General features: G+C 27.3%; 2 protein-coding genes across 4 annotated transcripts; both read left to right on the top strand.

The window, feature by feature from the left end:
* Window positions 1–822: 822 nt before the first annotated feature.
* Window positions 823–3,948, top strand: LOC111040565 (piggyBac transposable element-derived protein 3-like). Its single transcript, XM_022324499.1, has 4 exons — window positions 823–1,009; window positions 1,550–2,163; window positions 2,305–2,980; window positions 3,788–3,948. Exons 1-4 carry the CDS (start codon window positions 823–825, stop codon window positions 3,946–3,948), a joined length of 1,638 nt encoding a protein of 545 aa, XP_022180191.1.
* A 4,732-nt stretch (window positions 3,949–8,680) lies between these two features.
* LOC111040574 lies at window positions 8,681–15,618 on the top strand. Of its 3 annotated transcripts, none has more exons than XM_022324509.1 (12): window positions 8,681–9,342; window positions 12,315–12,517; window positions 12,614–12,754; window positions 12,900–13,058; window positions 13,212–13,274; window positions 13,348–13,437; window positions 13,533–13,607; window positions 13,895–13,951; window positions 14,019–14,105; window positions 14,173–14,438; window positions 14,771–14,930; window positions 15,472–15,618. In XM_022324509.1, exons 2-12 carry the CDS (start codon window positions 12,322–12,324, stop codon window positions 15,606–15,608), a joined length of 1,431 nt encoding a protein of 476 aa, XP_022180201.1. In that variant the 5' UTR covers window positions 8,681–9,342; window positions 12,315–12,321; the 3' UTR covers window positions 15,609–15,618. The 3 variants fall into 3 exon arrangements, with proteins under 3 accessions (XP_022180201.1, XP_022180199.1, XP_022180200.1); XM_022324507.1 differs by having other exon boundaries at window positions 12,897–13,058; XM_022324508.1 differs by lacking the exon at window positions 8,681–9,342 and having other exon boundaries at window positions 12,166–12,517; window positions 12,897–13,058.
* The last annotated feature ends 2,547 nt before the right edge of the window (window positions 15,619–18,165 follow it).

Here is an 18,165-nt window from a genome sequence, read left to right as displayed (position 1 = left end):
AAATTAAATGTTACACACACGACAAACTTACTTTTATTTTTTATATACCTAGGTATTATTTAATTGTTACAATTTAAAATGTTAAATTATACTTAAATAGTAAAATACAATTGTTTACATCATTTTTACGAAAAGTATAATACAGCTTAAAATATTTTTCATTGGTTTTTAAATAATATTAATTTTGAAAATTTTCTTCTGGTGTTATTTCCTTTAATTTTTAATGTGTGCATCCTACTAAAATGATGTAATCTTAATCTTGTATAGTACTCTGTGATTAGTTGCATTAATTGATTTCTATGGTTATCAAAAATGTCTTGATTTTTAATATGATTTATCATCGTGTCAGAATTGAAAATTGAAGAATCTTGCCCAATCTCGTTCATTGTTTTCAAACATATTTTGTTCAAAATAGTTTTATTAGTTAACCCTTCAATGCGTAGTGTTGCTTATTTGCAACAATCTTTTTTTCATTTTTCGTGACATCATTTTTAATATTTTACGATACTATTGACATCTAGCGGATAGATATACAACTATTCTATGCGACGAAAAAAAGTTTAACGCCTGATAGTCCCTTTATCAACTGTATTTATTGGTTAAAAATGATAACACCTGTTTCCCGCTATTTACGTGTGATAGTGATTTTGATATCGTTATATCTCCGTTAATTTAATGATATTACAATAAAAAAAAATTGTTTTATATTGTTAGTTACGTATATTGTAATCGGGCCATGCAATATTACCGTTTCGCAATTAATTTTTCGTAATATTTAGAATTGTTGCGTATTTGCAACATCGCGCACGAGCTGTTTTTATTATGAGTAAGTTTTTGAGTGATATTGAAATTGGTCGTTTAGTGGCGAATTGGGATGAAAGCGATGACGATGTTGAATGTTCTGATGACGAGAATGAAATGTTTATGTATGAAACTGAAAATTACGAAAATATTGATCCTGATATTAATCTTGATATTAATAGTTTACCAGTTATATTTGAAGACGAAGGTGAGTATATAACTATTCCAAACAATGAATGTTCTGTTATCAATCAACCAAAATTATTTAATAATGAAGTACTGGCGTTAAACATTTATGAACCAGGTCCCTCTTCTTCGAATACTTATTTAGATACATCTAAAAATAATAAATACGAAATGACCACCTGTCCAAATCCTTCTGTTATTCAATCAGCTAGATATAAAACTCTTCGGCCCAAATTTTCTCATAAACCGATAGAAAGCACGTTAGTACAAAATCGTATACCAATAAAACAAAAAACTGAAGAATTTAAAAATTTAAAATGGAAAAAAGGTAATTTAATTTATGAACCTCAACTAATAGCCCACGATGAAAGTTTACTACCTAATAAGATTTTGGAGTTTTAAACGCCGTATCAGTTCTTTACGTATTTTTTTAATGAAGAACTTTTTACTAAAATAAAATCTGAAAGTGAGCTTTTTGCTGCGCAGATAGATATCAATAAAAAATTTTCAGTAACTATAGATGAGCTCAAAAGGTATATTGGTATTCTGATGTATAATTCAGTTTGTGTAGTTCCAAACGTTCGAGACTATTGGAGTGAACATTTAGGCCTTTCTCACGTTTATAATTCTTTAAGTCAAAAAAGATTTGAAGAAATACGTAGATTTATTCATTTTAACGACAACAATAAAATGTTAGAAAAAGAAGATATACATTATGATAGATTGTATAAAATACGTCCCCTCATTGATCATTTAAACAATAAATTCAACTCGATTCCTTACCCAAGAGACTTATCACTTGATGAACAGCTTTGTGCTACAAAAGCGAGAAGTTATTTAAAAAAGTATATGCCTGCTAAACCCCATAAATGGGGTTTTGAATTTTTTGTATTGTGTGACTCAAAAGGATTTTCGTACCAATTCGAAATTTATTCGGGCCAAGAAAATGATCAACGATTTCGATTACTAAACGAGCCAGATCTTGGTGCTAGTTCTAACATAGTTGTACGTCTTACTAGAAATATTCCACACCATAAAAATCATCGAATATATTTTGACAATTTCTATACTAGTATTCCATTAGCTTCGTATTTACACCAAAATGGAATTTTGTGTCTAGGGATAGTACGAAAAGACCGATTACCTAACCAGGGTTGGGCAGTATCTTCGATACAAGTATCTAAGATACGTATCTTAGATACATTTGTATCTTGTATCTTGTATCTCGATACAATTATGTGAAGTATCGAGTATCTTGTATCGCGATACATTTTTAGTCAATGTATCGAGTATTTCTTGAATTAATTTAATCGAAAGATACTAGATACATTAATGCGATACTTTGAAAAATTAATTGTTTACGATTATTTTTACTCGTCAGNCCGTGGAAAATCGTATGAGTATTTGACAGTTTATGAAAATACGCCTATGTCTGTAACTTCGTGGAAAGATAATAAGCAAGTTAACTTATTATCAACTTACTGTGGATCATTACCGATGCTGACTGCCAATAGATTTGATAAAAAATTGAAAAAAAAAATTAATATTGATTGCCCTACCGTAGTTAAAGAATACAATAGGTTTATGGGAGGAGTTGATCTTTTAGATAGTCTTATTGGCCGTTATAAAGTTCGTATGAGATCAAGAAAGTGGTTTATGCGAATTTTTTATCATTTGATCGATACATCTGTTGTTAATTCATGGCTCCTATATAAAAGAACCCAATCTCAGTTAGGAAAACTTAGCAAATATATACTTGTTGACTGGCGAAAAAGTTTAGCATATACTCTAACGAGAATAGGTTTTGTACAAACACCAACTAGAGGTCGTCCGTCATTAGAAAGCAATCTAAAAAAACAAAACAGAACCAGACCAACACCACGTCCTACTCAAGATATCAGAACTGACAACATTGGACATTATATAAATCACATCGAAAAAAAAGGACGTTGCAAGTTTCCAAATTGCAAAGGCTACACAAACTTTCAGTGCAGTAAATGCAATGTCTATTTATGTGTAACATCAAAACGTGTTTGTTTTACCGATTATCATATTATAAAATAAAATGTATTATACCTAAGTATATTAAAATTGTATCTAAGTAAAGTGATATTGTAATAAATAATAACTTAAAGGTAAGGTTATATTATTACTAAAAAGTGATTTTATTGTGATAAATAGGTACTATTAACTTAAAGATAAGGTTTTTATAATCAATAAATAAAATTGTCAACAAAATGCAAAAGAAAAACATAAATAAAGTATGATTATGTGGAATTATTATATATTGTTATTTATGTATGTATGTATGTATGTATTTACGCGCAATGTTGCATATTTGCAACAATCTGAAAATCTTGGTTTTCCAAGAAAATATAATAGCTAGAATTTTTTAAGTGTTTTTTCTGTTTCCTACGTCAAAAAATACAAAAGGTACATTTTTTTTTTTTAAATTCAAAAAATCGCGCATTGAAGGGTTAAGATATTACTGTGTTCCATTCTAAAAATACATTCTGCAGTTTTACATATATTTCTTACACTTTTTGATGCATTTAATAACATTCCACGGTTTTTTAATTTTAAAGTGAGGAAGTTTCCTCATTTTCAGTCTCTATAAGTTGAGGATTACATATACCACATATATTTTTCATAATTTTGATTTTCCTGACTATAAAACCACTTGTATATTTGGCTATATCCACAACATATTATTCCTCCATACACAATAATTGTTGGGAATAATAATCGTGGTCAAAATCATCAAAAAAAGGTTTGTCATTTAACTCATTATTATTATTAGTGACTATTGCATTGGCATCTTTATGCTTACTTGTTCCAACAGATAATATGCTACAATTATCAAGTAATAAGCAGTTTCCATTAATTGACCCTTGTATTTCATGTCGTATTAAGGTAGTTTATAAGCTGCCCGCAACTGCACAGCATTGGGATTATTATTGAAACCACCGCGGCTTCGCACCGCGCTAAAAAAAATTTCGATATGATCTTGACTTAACTTGTGGCTAAGTATGTAAGACATATCTTCTCTGTCATCCAGTGTATATGATCTTGGGTATTTTCCAATAAGTTCTATAATATACGCTCATTAGTCTTCATATAATTATATCTGATATTTTGTGCAGACTGTCGACCAATGAGCTGTCTTACAGTCTAGCTCCACGTACACCTACGTCAATACAAAGAGAAGAGAGAGTGACCTAGTCAAAGTCTATAAAAGGCCGTACAACAAATAGTTGAACGCCTTTAGAGTCTTGGTTTTTACAGTTGGTAAAATTTAGTAAATACATTCTCTTTTCTTTAACCTGCGCCTACCTATAAAATAAAATATTATACGTGTAAGTATTTTGAAATTTTACATTACTTATATTTTATAAGACATTTAAAATTTAAAATTAAAACATTTAAACAATTTTATTTTTTGACTAAGGTTTTGATTAATTAGTTACATAACTTATGTGAAATTTTAAGAATTATTACACGATAATATTATGTTCCTTAACTTTTCAGCATGGCTATTATTAATTTATTGGCATCTATTATTTATTTTTAAAAATAGTTTTTATTCTCTCCTCAACATTTTCATATTATGGATATATCTGGTTGTTGCATCTACTCCATCAGTTTTAAGTACCTAGATAAATAATTAAATATTATTATAGCCATATTGGTTCCTCATAATATAGATAGTAAAGACCTACAAGGGCCATAAATTGTCGGCTCGGTCCGGTCCATCAATTTTATCCTCAAGCATGGCCCTGCCCAACATATTTTTTTAAGGCAAGTGCATAAGATTTTGAAAAAAAGCCCTGTCCAGTCTGAGGTTTTTTTTTCAAAATCAAAATAGGTTCTAGATAGTAGACACAATCACAATGCATATAATATCTATATTCTCAAAAAGAATTCCAAAATACACCACGCAGCCGATTTGTCCGTAAACTCATAAATATCATATAGTTTATACCGTATAATTTTTCTGGAGCCCAAGTCCACCGCGTGCCGCACTCGGGTAGTACATTTTTGAATCTTTTTTCAATGCCCTTTCGATTTAAAATGGTTTTGAAAATATTATTTTTGAAGATCTTACCAAAAAAGCCGTCCAAAGTACACCCCCCAGCCACGTAGCATATAGATCTTAATCAACGTATAGTTTATATCGTAAAATTTATATGCATGAGATTTTCACTGGTAGTTTATATTAGCATTTTCTATACACGATAAAATTTACAAAATATTTTGACTTGTTTTGACATTTTCGGTTTACAATTTTTTTAGATTTTTTTTATATAGGGCAATACAATTATATTTGGTCGGCCAGAACGCATGAAAAATGAATACAAGGCTCCTAATATATTGTTACAATAGCGATTGAAAAATATTAAAAATGCATAGGCACAAATTTTTTTTATAAGCATTTAAAGTTTGAATTTTGACAGAATTTATCAAATTTAAAATTTAAAATTATTTGGTAGTTAAAAACTTAAAAAATGTTCAACTTTTATAGCTAAGGATTGAAAATTTAAAACAAGGTTCCACGTAAATAGTTTATAATATATTAATAACTTTATTAACAATAATATCATCAAGTATACTTCGCTCAGAATCGTTTTTCTTATACAATGATGTTAAATCATTGGATTCAAATTTAACACAATCCTTTACAGTGACTCACTTGTAACATACTGTACAGCAGAGCGACCACCCACTTACCAACCGTTTTTTGTATTCTATTTTTTTTTTTAAATCAGCATGTTATTATTATACCTCGTAAGTCCTGGTAACCAAATTAATTATTTTAATGTAGTTGCCCTGTTATATTTATAATTATTTGGCTCTTTTTCTCGTAATGGACACTTGTTAAATAGTCCAGTTATGAACGCACATGTTAATTGGTCGAAATAAATTCGAGCAAAGTAAATAAATTATTGAGATGAAATAAATATATTTGAAATTTAATTTTCTTAGCATTTATTAACGATATCACATCTTTACACAGCTGAAGTTTTAGGAATAACTATTTTTTTGTTGCTTAGCAATTTTGTACACGGACTTACACGAAGTGTTTTTGTTGGGATATCATTAGTTTTTTTGTAACATTTATATACCAGCATGTAATATGATTTGCAGATTTTTCAGGTTTTTATTTATTATCATATTCAATTGTTTTTGCATTATTATGATATACACATCTTTACCCCACCGAGGCCTTCGTTCAAAATGTATTGAAGTGTCATTACATCGTAGCCATTTATTTTGATGTAAAATTATACATGTATAATGGGCTTCATTCATAGATGGGCCATGATATTTTCTGTTGATACACTTAAGAATCCATTTTAATAAAATGAAAACAAATTATAAAACATCTATTCAATATATTGTGTAGTTGCAATACAACAAATAACACGCGGTTATTATATTTTACGGCGCGGCAGCGAGAACACATGTCGACACTCAACACCGAACGTCGCCAGAACGAATACGATATTACCATATAAGTATTTACTACTTTCATAAAATATTACGATGAGTGAAGGTTCAGGCAACTGCGGGAACCGTTACCAGGGGTGCTTAAGAGGACCGAGGACGTAGTACCGGCGTTTTTGGTATCAAAAACATCCTCGTTTAGATTTCAAATTAATCACTCCAAGAAGGTTTTAGGACAACAACACCTATTATCAAAATTAAAGATAACAATATTATTGAGGGCCCCACGTAGCCTTTTTTCAAAAACTTTATTTTATGAAAAGTTATAGTCATTTGAAAATGTTTAAAAGTCGATACTTCTTAACGTTGTAATGGGCCTTAAATTTGGAATACAAAAAAATTACTACGTGGGGCCCTCAACAATATTGTTCTCTTTAATTTTGTTCATAGGTGTTTTAACAATAAAACCACTCAGAAATCTATAATCTTTGAACACGCAAAACATGTTTTATAAGAAAATCGCATTATTTACTATCGACTAGTTCTGCCCCTTTCCTATTACGGCAGCGTTCGATAACGTTCGTTACCCCCGACCCGCAAAAACTACCGCCTCCAAGTGTATGACCAGTTTTTGTCTAGTACGCACCTCCAGCGACAATCTATAAATAATTTTACAATTATCGATAACGGCGACATAACAATAATAACTATATTTTATTTTATCGAAACCATTACACACACGAGTCCTCACACGAGATATATCTTTAATCGTGATTACAGTTTTACGAAAATCACGTAGGTACGCATCGCTCCGTGTGTAACCAGCTATTTATTTTACTGTTTTGTTCATCGTTTTTTTTAAGTATGGCAAATAAAAAAAACAAAAAAAATAAAAATACCAACAATAAACGGCTAACTGGAAAATCACTTGTACATCGACGTTACAGTAAAACTAATAAGTAAGTTCGTATATTCCTAGTTTTAAAATATAACACTCCACTGTCTACCTACTTATTTTATTTTATCAATAACGAATACTTAGATAGGATTTTACTATACGTATTTTGTAAGTGTTATTGTATAAATATTTAGCTCAAAACAATGTATCTATGAAGAGGAAGAAAATACTCATGAAGTTTTAGCACCAAATGAAAATGGTAACTTCAATATTATTGACTGTCAACCAAGTACATCATCAACACAGTACGTTAGCACGTACGTTCACTCATCTCCAATGTAGGTCACTAATCAGTAATCACGTATTATACATACCCACACAGCATTTGTCAATCATAACGATTGTATTAATGTTTTACTTTGATTGGAATTTAAATATTTAAAATTAAAACTTTATCCAACGTTGTATAATTATTTAATTTAAGATTCCGAGTGGATCTATTTTTATGTTATAATTGAAATATTGAATAATACTTAATTAATTTTAGATAAAAAATATTTAAATATTAATACAAATTTTAAATTGTATAATTCTTAATATTTAACATTTATTAACTTACTAAGATTAATTTTTATTCAATTTTGAAAATCAAACATTAACTTTATATTTATACTAATTGTTTAATTTTAATTTTGTGTTCATTGAAAATTAAATATTTAATATTCAATTTAAATATAATATTAAATTATATATAATATATACATATCATATGCGGCGTTAATATATATATTATATTATAATATTTATATATATTATATNCAACACGACAAAACACAATACCCGACGACCCCGCGTTCCCGCCGTAGGCCGGATCAAAAAACCCAGCATGGCCGTCGCGGTCTTTTGATTAAGTACTCAAGATGCTATTATACTACTCACCGCCCACACAGTCTTTCCGCCGCAGGCGGGATGACAAACGCCGGAATCTAGTATTTATATATATTATGTTCATAATTATTATATTAATAATAATAAGCCTATAAATATAAATCTATATATAATAAACTTTATTATGGGAAGCAAAGGGGATAAGGCTGCACTAGGCAGCAATTTTGTAATTTCTTGTAGGTGAAAACAAAAGGTTCGAAGTTTTCTAAAATTATTCAAAGAGTTGCATACTTAATAATATAATAATATAATATATTAAAATATTGTATTAAAATATATAATAACGTCTAGGTACCCCCTTTATCGCAGAGTAAGTTATCGCTTTAGCAAGCGTATATTATTATTATTATAATATTGGAAAGACCATGATATTATATCATTATTATAGCGCTCGGCATTGGACCGACACATTTATATATTATATTATTTATATTAATATTATTGTATAAAGTATAATGCAGACAGCAGACAGCAGTACACACTATACACACACACAGATACATCGTAATCGCGCGTGTTTGTTTTATTCCCTGTATTAATACCATCAAATTATTACATTTCAAAATAATACGATTTATTTCTGCACAATAATCAGTTACGGTGTCACGGTGACGAACTGACGACGATGTTACATTTTGTTATGTTCAATATTGAATAGACGAAATCTATTTTTATGTTTTGTCACAAAATTATTATTTTTATTTGGAAATTACGTAATACGACTATAATATCGTTGCGTTGGAATACCGATTAGCCGATTAACTGATATAATAAAATACCCAACTAATAACTATAATAATAAATAATAATAGACTGTGCTTTTACATCAATACACATAATAATATATTATTATCACTCCTACAGTCCTACAGACAGAGCTCTCACTCTCTCAGCTCATGCCTCATTGCCTCATTATTTTGTAGACCAGTCAACAGTACTGACTTCTGAACTATTGACGCACATGTCACATTATTGTTACACTCGTCAAGTCAAAAGTCTCCAAGTCACATTATTGTTACAATCGTCAAGTCACAGGCACAGCTACGCAACCACGACGTACACGGGTAAGTATACCTTTATAGTTCTGATATTTAATTTCTAAGTAGCTTATCTAATTTTTATAAAATAATTTGTTTATTTTTATAAAATAATAAATTAGCCAATCTCCGTATTTGTTGAATATTTTTATTTTATTTGTATGTATAATAGGTATAATGGTATATAGTACTTAACTATTTTATAAACTATTATTCATAATTTATTATCAAATATTCTGGTTTTTAATATAATATATTGGTATAATGGTATCTTTATTTATATAACCTATATACTTACCTACCTAATTAATATTTTATGTACGTATCTAAATAATTTTACCTATCTTATAATTTAAAGTTCTAAAATATTAAATTAATTTTTATAAATATGGATCATACTAGACAACATTTTAGTAAGTCAACAAAACGAAGGAGATTTATTGAAGAGGTTGGTGTAGTTGATCTTTTTAGAGATAGTTCCACAGAGAGTCAAATACTTTCAGAAGTTTTATCCGTAGCATCTACCTCATCTCACGTTAACATATCACACACAAATGATCATTCACAGTCAATTATACTTAAACCTAGTTCTTGTAATGATACTGATGATTTATATATTTCCGATGAATATGAATTACTGGATAGTCCATCTGATAGTGATATAGATAGTACTACCGAAGAAGTATTAGATAATATAGAGTTTGAGTATTCAGGTTTTAATTTTTATAATAGTGATGCTGAATCAATGTTAAAAGCTTTAGCTCAATGGGCAGTCAGCCATAATATTACAAATGTTGCCTTATCAGCATTATTAAAGTGCCTAAAATCACATAAATGTTTTGATAAAATTCCAATTGATGCTCGTACAATTTTAAAAACTAATTCAAATAATAATTCTACGCATATTCAATTAGTTCACCCTGGAAATTATTATCATTTTGGTATTTCTAATGAGCTAAACAAAATAAGTAAGTTTTTAAATATTTCTGAAGACACAATAAATATCAATATAGGAATTGATGGTTTACCTATTAGCAAAAGTTCGGGAAGCACATTTTGGCCAATCCTTGGTAGTATTGAAAATGTATCATCATCTACATATGTTTTTTTAATTGGACTGTACTGGGGATTAGAAAAACCTTTAGATAGTAATTCATATTTGAATGATTTGGTAAATGAATTAAAGGAATTGTCAACTATAGGTATATCTACACCTTATGGTAAAAAGTTTGTTACTGTGAATTGCATTTGTTGTGATGTTCCAGCAAAAAGTTTTATTCTAAAAACTAAAGGTCATACATTGTTTGCCTCATGTTCAAGGTGTTTTATTGATGGTGTTCGTATTGGAAGTAGAACTTGTTTCCCAGGAACACAGTTTATTAAAAAAACACATACAGACTTTATAAATCGTACACACGAAGAACATCATGTAACTGATTCAATTTCAATATTAACCAATGTACCACATATTGACATGGTTTACAACTTCAGTTTAGACTACATGCATCTAGTGTGTTTAGGAGTTGTAAAAAAACTTATTTTATTATGGTTAGGTAATTTGAAAAATGCCCCTTTATCAGTGCGCCTACAATCTAGAAGTGTGCATGTTATTTCTTCTAATCATTTGTCGCTTAGACCATTCATTACTAATGATTTTTCAAGATATCCCAGATCCTTTTCTGATGTGTCTAGATGGAAAGCTACTGAATTTAGACTTTTTTTACTTTATACTGGGCCAATAGCTTTACAAGGTGTTATGAAAGATGAAGTTTTTAAACATTTTTTATGTTTGCATGTATGCTTCAGAATTTTGTTAACTCCAGGTATCAGTAAAGAATTAATTGATTTTAGTGAGAAATTAATGGTTTACTTTGTTGATAAATATGAAAAATTATATGGAGCAGAATTCAATTCTCACAACATACATGGGTTACTTCATATTATTGACGACTATAGAAAATTTGGCCCCCTTGATAGGTGTTCTTGCTTCCCTTTTGAAAATTACATGAAATTCCTTAAAAAAATGATCCGAAAACACGAAAAACCTCTAGAACAAGTAATTAAACGATATAAAGAAATTTCAGAATTTTGCAAACCCACCCTTATTAAATCAAATAATCAAATATATATAATGAAAGAACATCATTATGGACCTATAGTTGAACACTGTACTGGCTGGTCACAATTTAAATGTATTATGATAAATAACTTAAAAATAGTTACAACATCAAATTCTGATTGCTATATAGGTTACGAACTACAGGGAAAACTAATCATTTGTAAAATCTATAATATATGCAAAAAATTCAATGATAATAATGAGAATATAATGTTTATTGTTAAAGCATTTGAAAAAATTGAAATGTTTTTTGATAAACCAATTAATAGTTTTAAATTAGGAATTGCTATTGTAGAAAATCCATCAAAAAATTTTGAAATGGTTGATGTTCAAACTAAATTTAAAAAGTATATGATATTGCGTAATAATGAAGGTGTATCAATTGCTTACCCAATATTACATTGTAATACAAATTGATAAATTAAATGTCAATTATTATTATTATTATTATTATTATTATTATTATTATTATTTTTTTTTTATTGATCTGAAACATTGACAACAAAGGATCTTAGTTAATTAACAAGATGACAATAAGTCTTAATATTTTAAATGATTCATTCAAGATTGTTACTTGTACTTATAGTAATCCATATTTATATATTTTTATTCTACAAATTATTTTGGTTTAACTACCTATTATACATATAATTTATTATACTAAATGTATTTGTTTTTATATATTTTTGTAATTTATTTCCTACTTATAGATAAATGATTGTGACATGGATTTTTTTAAAACTATTTTTAAGCTCTTATGTTATTGACTGTTTCCTATATTATGCTATTATATAATTGCAGGATAACAAATCTACATTAATGTAAATGTATAATACAGGCTAAACAAAAGCTATTTAAAAATTATTATTTTTTCTCATAGACCTAAAATGGATACATCCTATTCTATTGTTCATTTTTTCGATGATGAAACAGTTGAAGCAATTCCATCATTTTGGATAAAAGGCAAGTTTTGTGCCTGGCCCAAAAATAATCTTTTCATAAAAAAGTTTATAGAAAAAAAAATGGGAGTAAACGAAAAAGAATTTAAACTTCTAAAAGCTAGAGTACTTTCTAGAGGCATAAGTAAGTTAAAATAGTATTTTTTATGTAAGGAATAGTCTTCAATATATTAAAATACATTTTTAACAATTATGTTATGAATTGTTTTTAAATGTATAGAAACTCTCGAACATGCAAGGAAATTGGCTGAAGAAGCTAGATATAGATCAGATTTTTCTGCTGATGAATCATTTATTGATAAAGCTTCTAATAACCAGTATTCTCCGACATTATCTAATTCTTCTATGCCTCTATTTGAAGGTATTGAATTAGTATTATAGATAATTATTAATTTTTTTTTGTGTATAGGAAATGTTATTTTAAGTTTATAGTATTTGTTTTTTTTTTCAAAATTTAAACTTCTAATATCTGATTTTTGTAATTAATAAACAATGCAAATTAGTAGATTTTGAAAATGAAGACCAACATCAATCTCATTACACAAAAATAGATAAAATTAGTACATCTCAGAAAAAGATACGCTGGTCACTTTCTCCTCAGGAAAAAAAGAGTTGGTCATCTCCTAAAAAAAAAGGCTGGTCACCTTCTCCTCAGAAATTGAAACGTAAGTAATTATGTGTAATATTAAAACTATGTACACAGATGAGTAGTTTAATTTATTTAAAAATCATAAAAATAATATATTGTAATGTAAAGCACATTATTATGTTATAATATGTCAAAATGTATAATTTAAATCAAATTTGTATTGATTTAGTGGCAAAAAGTCAACCAATTACGTTAAATTCTAAATTGTCATTGAAATCAACATCCCGAGAAGGTAAATATTTAATATTGTTTATTTTGAATACAATAGTGATTCAATTCCTACATTTTAAATTCTATGTCTGTAGTTCTTAAAGTTTCAAGCAATAAACAGTTTCAATTTAACCAAGATGATAGCGAACAAACTGCAAGCAGTGCACTAAAAAAAAAAAATAGTGGTAAGTTTTATTTTAAATGTAGTTTTGAAGTATGGACCAATAATGTTGTTGGTATAAATAGTATAATTTATAATTATATATGTATATTTTTATAGGTATTAAAAATCCAGTATCAAGAAAAATTTTATTTGACAATAAATCAGATGATGAACGTGACATTTTAAATGATGGTAAGTCAATTGTACTATTTATTTTATTTTTTAGTATTTTACAAAAAGTAAACATCCACAATACCTTCAATGATAAAATATTTAACGGTTAAATTTAATTTTGAATATCAAGTATTTTTAGTTATCAATAGTCTAGAATACTTTAATATTAATACTTAATAGTTTTGAAAATGATTTAAATAAACAAATTTTAGTGGACATTGGGCTAATGAAATTAATAATAATATGCTAATTTAAATGAATCAAATCAATTTTAATATTTAATGTTTCAATATTTGTGTTTACAGACACTGAAAATGATAATCTGGACGAAGTATTTTTGAATAGACCAATAGGACAAAATAGTAAGATATAGTTTTATTATTTAATTTAACTGTTATATGATATTATAATAAACAATTATTTTTACAGCCAATAATGGCTCCACAAAAGAAAAAGGTTTGGCTATACGTAATACTATACCTAACCCAACAGAAACGGATCATAATAATAAAAATGGTATCTAATTTAAAATAAACAATCATTACATATTTTCAATATCATTATTTAAATTTCATTTTTTCAGATCTATTGCAATCTCAAAACCATTTATTAAGACATATAACATTTTTAAAATATGAGTTGAAACAAATTTTAAACAATCAAGCAATAATACTCGATAAATTTGACCAAATGGAAAAATATTTTGATCAAAATTCATTGAATAAGAATGTTATGGATATTGATAATGTCGTTGACTTTAGTGACTGTCCTTTACCAATTGATAACATCTATGATTTACAAACATTTGAAGACAAGATATCTGGCGATCAAAATTATAAAAATCAATTAGTAAGTTAACCCCAACTTATTTCATTATCTATGGTTTATTGATAAAGATCATAGGTGCAACTAGAGCTCTATTTCTGGGTAGGCTAAATTGATATCAGCAAACCCGTAGGGGCTATAAAACTGGGTGGGCTATAGACAAAACTAGGTAGGCTAAGCTCACCCAAGCCCCCCTAGTTGTGCCTATGATAAAGATAGATTAAATTGTTAAAGTTATTTTAATTATACGTGTCCCAGATAAAAGTAGTTTTTGTTTTAAGCTAATTATAAGTACTACTTGTGCATTAAGTATTTAAAATAAAGTTAATAATAGCACAATTAATTATTATTTTTAGATCATTGAACTTTCTCATATGGGAGGAAAAAATGTAAAATCAGTGGTCAAAAGACTTATGTCAAAACTTTTTTCTGACAGTTTGTTATCAGAGTTCTCCTATACTGGCAAAAAAGGAAAAAAAAAATTTTCAAGTTTATTCATATGTTCTGTTATTTTTGGTGAGTATTTAATAATTATAAATGTTATTGATTATAATATAATATATAATATATATTTTTCAAATAAAATTACCTATTTTGCAATTAAATACAACTCCAGTCCTAGGAACTTAGGTGGCAACCAATTTTTATCAGATGGTGTATTTAGGCAACACCAGTTGCCTCAAACCCTCCCACCCACAAAACAAAACAATGCTCCTGCACTCAAATCAGCCACCAAAGTTCTTTCATGAATTGGAGTATAGTATAGTGTATATATGTAGTGTTATTCTACTACCCCTATCAAAGTTGAATTAATTCATTATATACCAAAAATGAACTATTTTTGTTATTTATTTTACTAGAAATATATACTTATTAGTGTGTAATTTCTGTTTATTTGATTTTCATATGGTTTTTTGATACCTAAAAATATATTGACTACTTTTTTAATTTATTTATGAAATTAACATGATATAATAATTATCTATATAATATGCATGCAATATTTTTAATATTATTTATTATAAATTGACTTAAATATATTTTTATATATTTTTAGATGCAATTAAAAAGCAAATCAAATTCAAAACTACTCCACTCAATGAAGTTGAAGATATAATAAAATACATTTTAGCTCAATCTCCATTTAACTTGAAAAGACAACTTAAAAAAAACACTGTTCCTAATTCCATTTAAAAATTGAATATACGTGTATTTATATAATATTTAGTTTTTGTGTGTTTTTAGTATTTTTACTCATAATGATAACATAAAAAAATAAGTTATTTATTTAAAATGTTCCTCAGGCTGATCAAATCCAAATTTTTGTTTATTCCATTAGAATCTATATTCAAGTGTATAGACTATATTTATATAAGTATCTATTGAAAGGTTTGGTGTGAAGACAGTGTTTAAAAGTCTAATAATACAGGTATGGCAATGATCTGCAGTAAAAAATTGGATAGATTAAAAATATAAGAGACTACCACTATGGATAAAATTTTGAATTTGTTCATTTTTATCAAGAAAATATAAATTGTGATTCTGATGCATGGTGGAGAAGTATTGTTGTATGCATTAAGCTTGTATTTTTCACTCTCGTTGATTTTAATATATTTTAAAATGAAAATTTTATCTAGGACTAGATAACTAAAAAATGAAGATACCTAATTATTAAAAATTAGTAACGTACAATATAATTATATTAAAAAATATAAAAAGTAAATAACTGAAATAACTTTACTTCCAAGAGGGGGTTACAGCCTCCCCCTCTTACTATATCACTTAGTTGAGTATATTGTTAAAGAGTGTTATACAAAAATATATATACTAGTGTATTTATCATAATCTTGTATTGGTCGTCTATATGTCAATAAATAATAATATTAGGAAGCAATATTTATAATAGCACATATTACATTTGAATCATTTATTAATGTATAATTTCGAAACCATCAACATTTATTTAATCTAAATTAAATATTAAGAAATATCAATAAAATATTGATTACATTTTTAATTTAAATATTGCAACAACTATTGTTTTTTAATTTGTATACAACCTTGGTTTTTAAACTTATTATAAATAATTAAAATTGGTTCAAAAAATGTTTTATAGCGGTTAATTAACATTTAATAACTTATATCAAATGTAATTTAAATGTTGATACAACTAAAAAATTTTCTTACTTTTAAATTTAAATGTTGGTTTAATGTTAAATAAATATTGCAGTGCTGTGTGGGTACCTACGTGTTCATGTAAAAATATATTTTTGGCATTCAGATTTAATAAATTAATTATTTTATACGTTTCTGAATTTATTATTTAGGGTAAATTTATTAGCAAATAATAATTACATGACTGGTATTAGCTTTTTTAAGTCCGATCGAAAATGTATTGTGCGATGATGATGATAATAATTTAGATATGCGAGAAGATTTCAGTGGAAATTCATGTGAGAAAACAATGTCTCCACTATCACATAAATTAGCTGTCGAAACTGAAGAAACGCACAATAAAATATCTGGAAATAGAATTGTTGACATATCGTATCTATTCAATCAAATTCAAAATAATAATCACGATGGTGGATTTGGATGTAATTTTATGAACATGGAATTTTTATATGAGATTCGTTTAGGATTTTATTCTGAATATTGGTTTATTTGCAAAATGTGTAACATAAAACAAAAAATACAATCTATGAAAAATTCATCTGAGTGGTCAATAAATAAATCTGTTGTTAACAGTACAATAGCTATCGGTGAGTATGATAAAATATTATTATTTAAACTACATGAGAAACCTAGTTTTTACGTGATTTCGTATCAGTTCAATACTTTCAAACGCTCATACAAGTTTTTAGTTTTATTCAGGAGTTTTGTTTATAGCTATTTAAAGAAAACTTATGGAGAAACTTGTACCATTTTTTTTTATAAGCATAGTAAGTTAGAATTTTTTAAAAAATACGCAAAATATTTTGAGTCGGAAATTCAGAAAAAAATATTTCTTTTTAAATCTAAGTTTTAGAAATTAAATGCAAGATTCCTTATAAGTTTTTCTACCTTCACTTAAAAAACAATGTCTACTGGAAAGTCAAATTAAATTTTTATGAGCGTTTGAACTTAAAATGTTTACAACATTATTTATTCACTCCATTTCTCATATAGCAATTTTCTTATGTTGTTGTGCTTGTGACTCCATTCAGAATATAAAACTAAGAAATAGAAACTATATAAATATTTGCAACCGTTAAATTCATTTTTTATAAATGTCTAACCAAAAATAATTTTAATAATTTAAAAAAAAAACACATAATTACTGAATAAATATATTTATATCGCTCCACTAAGAATCTCAAAATATTATTTTTAAAAAATGTATAATGATAATATTTTTTGATAGGTATTGGCTATACCCAATTAAATGAATTTTGTGCTGGAATAGAAATACCGTCAATGTCTCCTAAATCATATACTTGTATTGAAAACGAATTACAAAAAGACATAAAAAAAACAGCTTGGGTAGAAATGCAAAAAGCAGGTGAAGAAGAAAAAAGAATAGCTTTGGATTTAGGTAATGTTGATACAGATGGCGTCCCTCTAATAACCGTAGTAGCTGATGGACAGTGGTCCAAAAGAAGCTACAAAACAAAATATGACGCTTTTTCTGGAGTAGTAAGTAATTATTATCCTGATAAAATTTAATTTTGAACTAAATTAAACATTTTTAGGCAAGTATAATAGGCTACCA

Source organism: Myzus persicae, unplaced genomic scaffold, assembly GCF_001856785.1.
Source record: "Myzus persicae strain clone G006 unplaced genomic scaffold, MPER_G0061.0, whole genome shotgun sequence".
Lineage (NCBI taxonomy): Eukaryota > Metazoa > Arthropoda > Insecta > Hemiptera > Aphididae > Myzus > Myzus persicae.
Note: the sequence above shows the minus strand (reverse complement) of the source record. Positions and strands in the feature narration are given on the sequence as shown.

What these genes read in the sequence shown, in the direction of transcription:
- LOC111040574 (XM_022324507.1), top strand. Translation starts at nt 12,322, where the DNA reads ATGGATACATCCTATTCTATTGTTCATTTTTTCGATGATGAAACAGTT. An exon ending in ACGTGACATTTTAAATGATG is followed by an intron (nt 13,608 to 13,894) that starts GTAAGTCAATTG and finishes TTGTGTTTACAG; the next exon opens with ACACTGAAAATGATAATCTG. An exon ending in GGATCATAATAATAAAAATG is followed by an intron (nt 14,106 to 14,172) that starts GTATCTAATTTA and finishes TCATTTTTTCAG; the next exon opens with ATCTATTGCAATCTCAAAAC.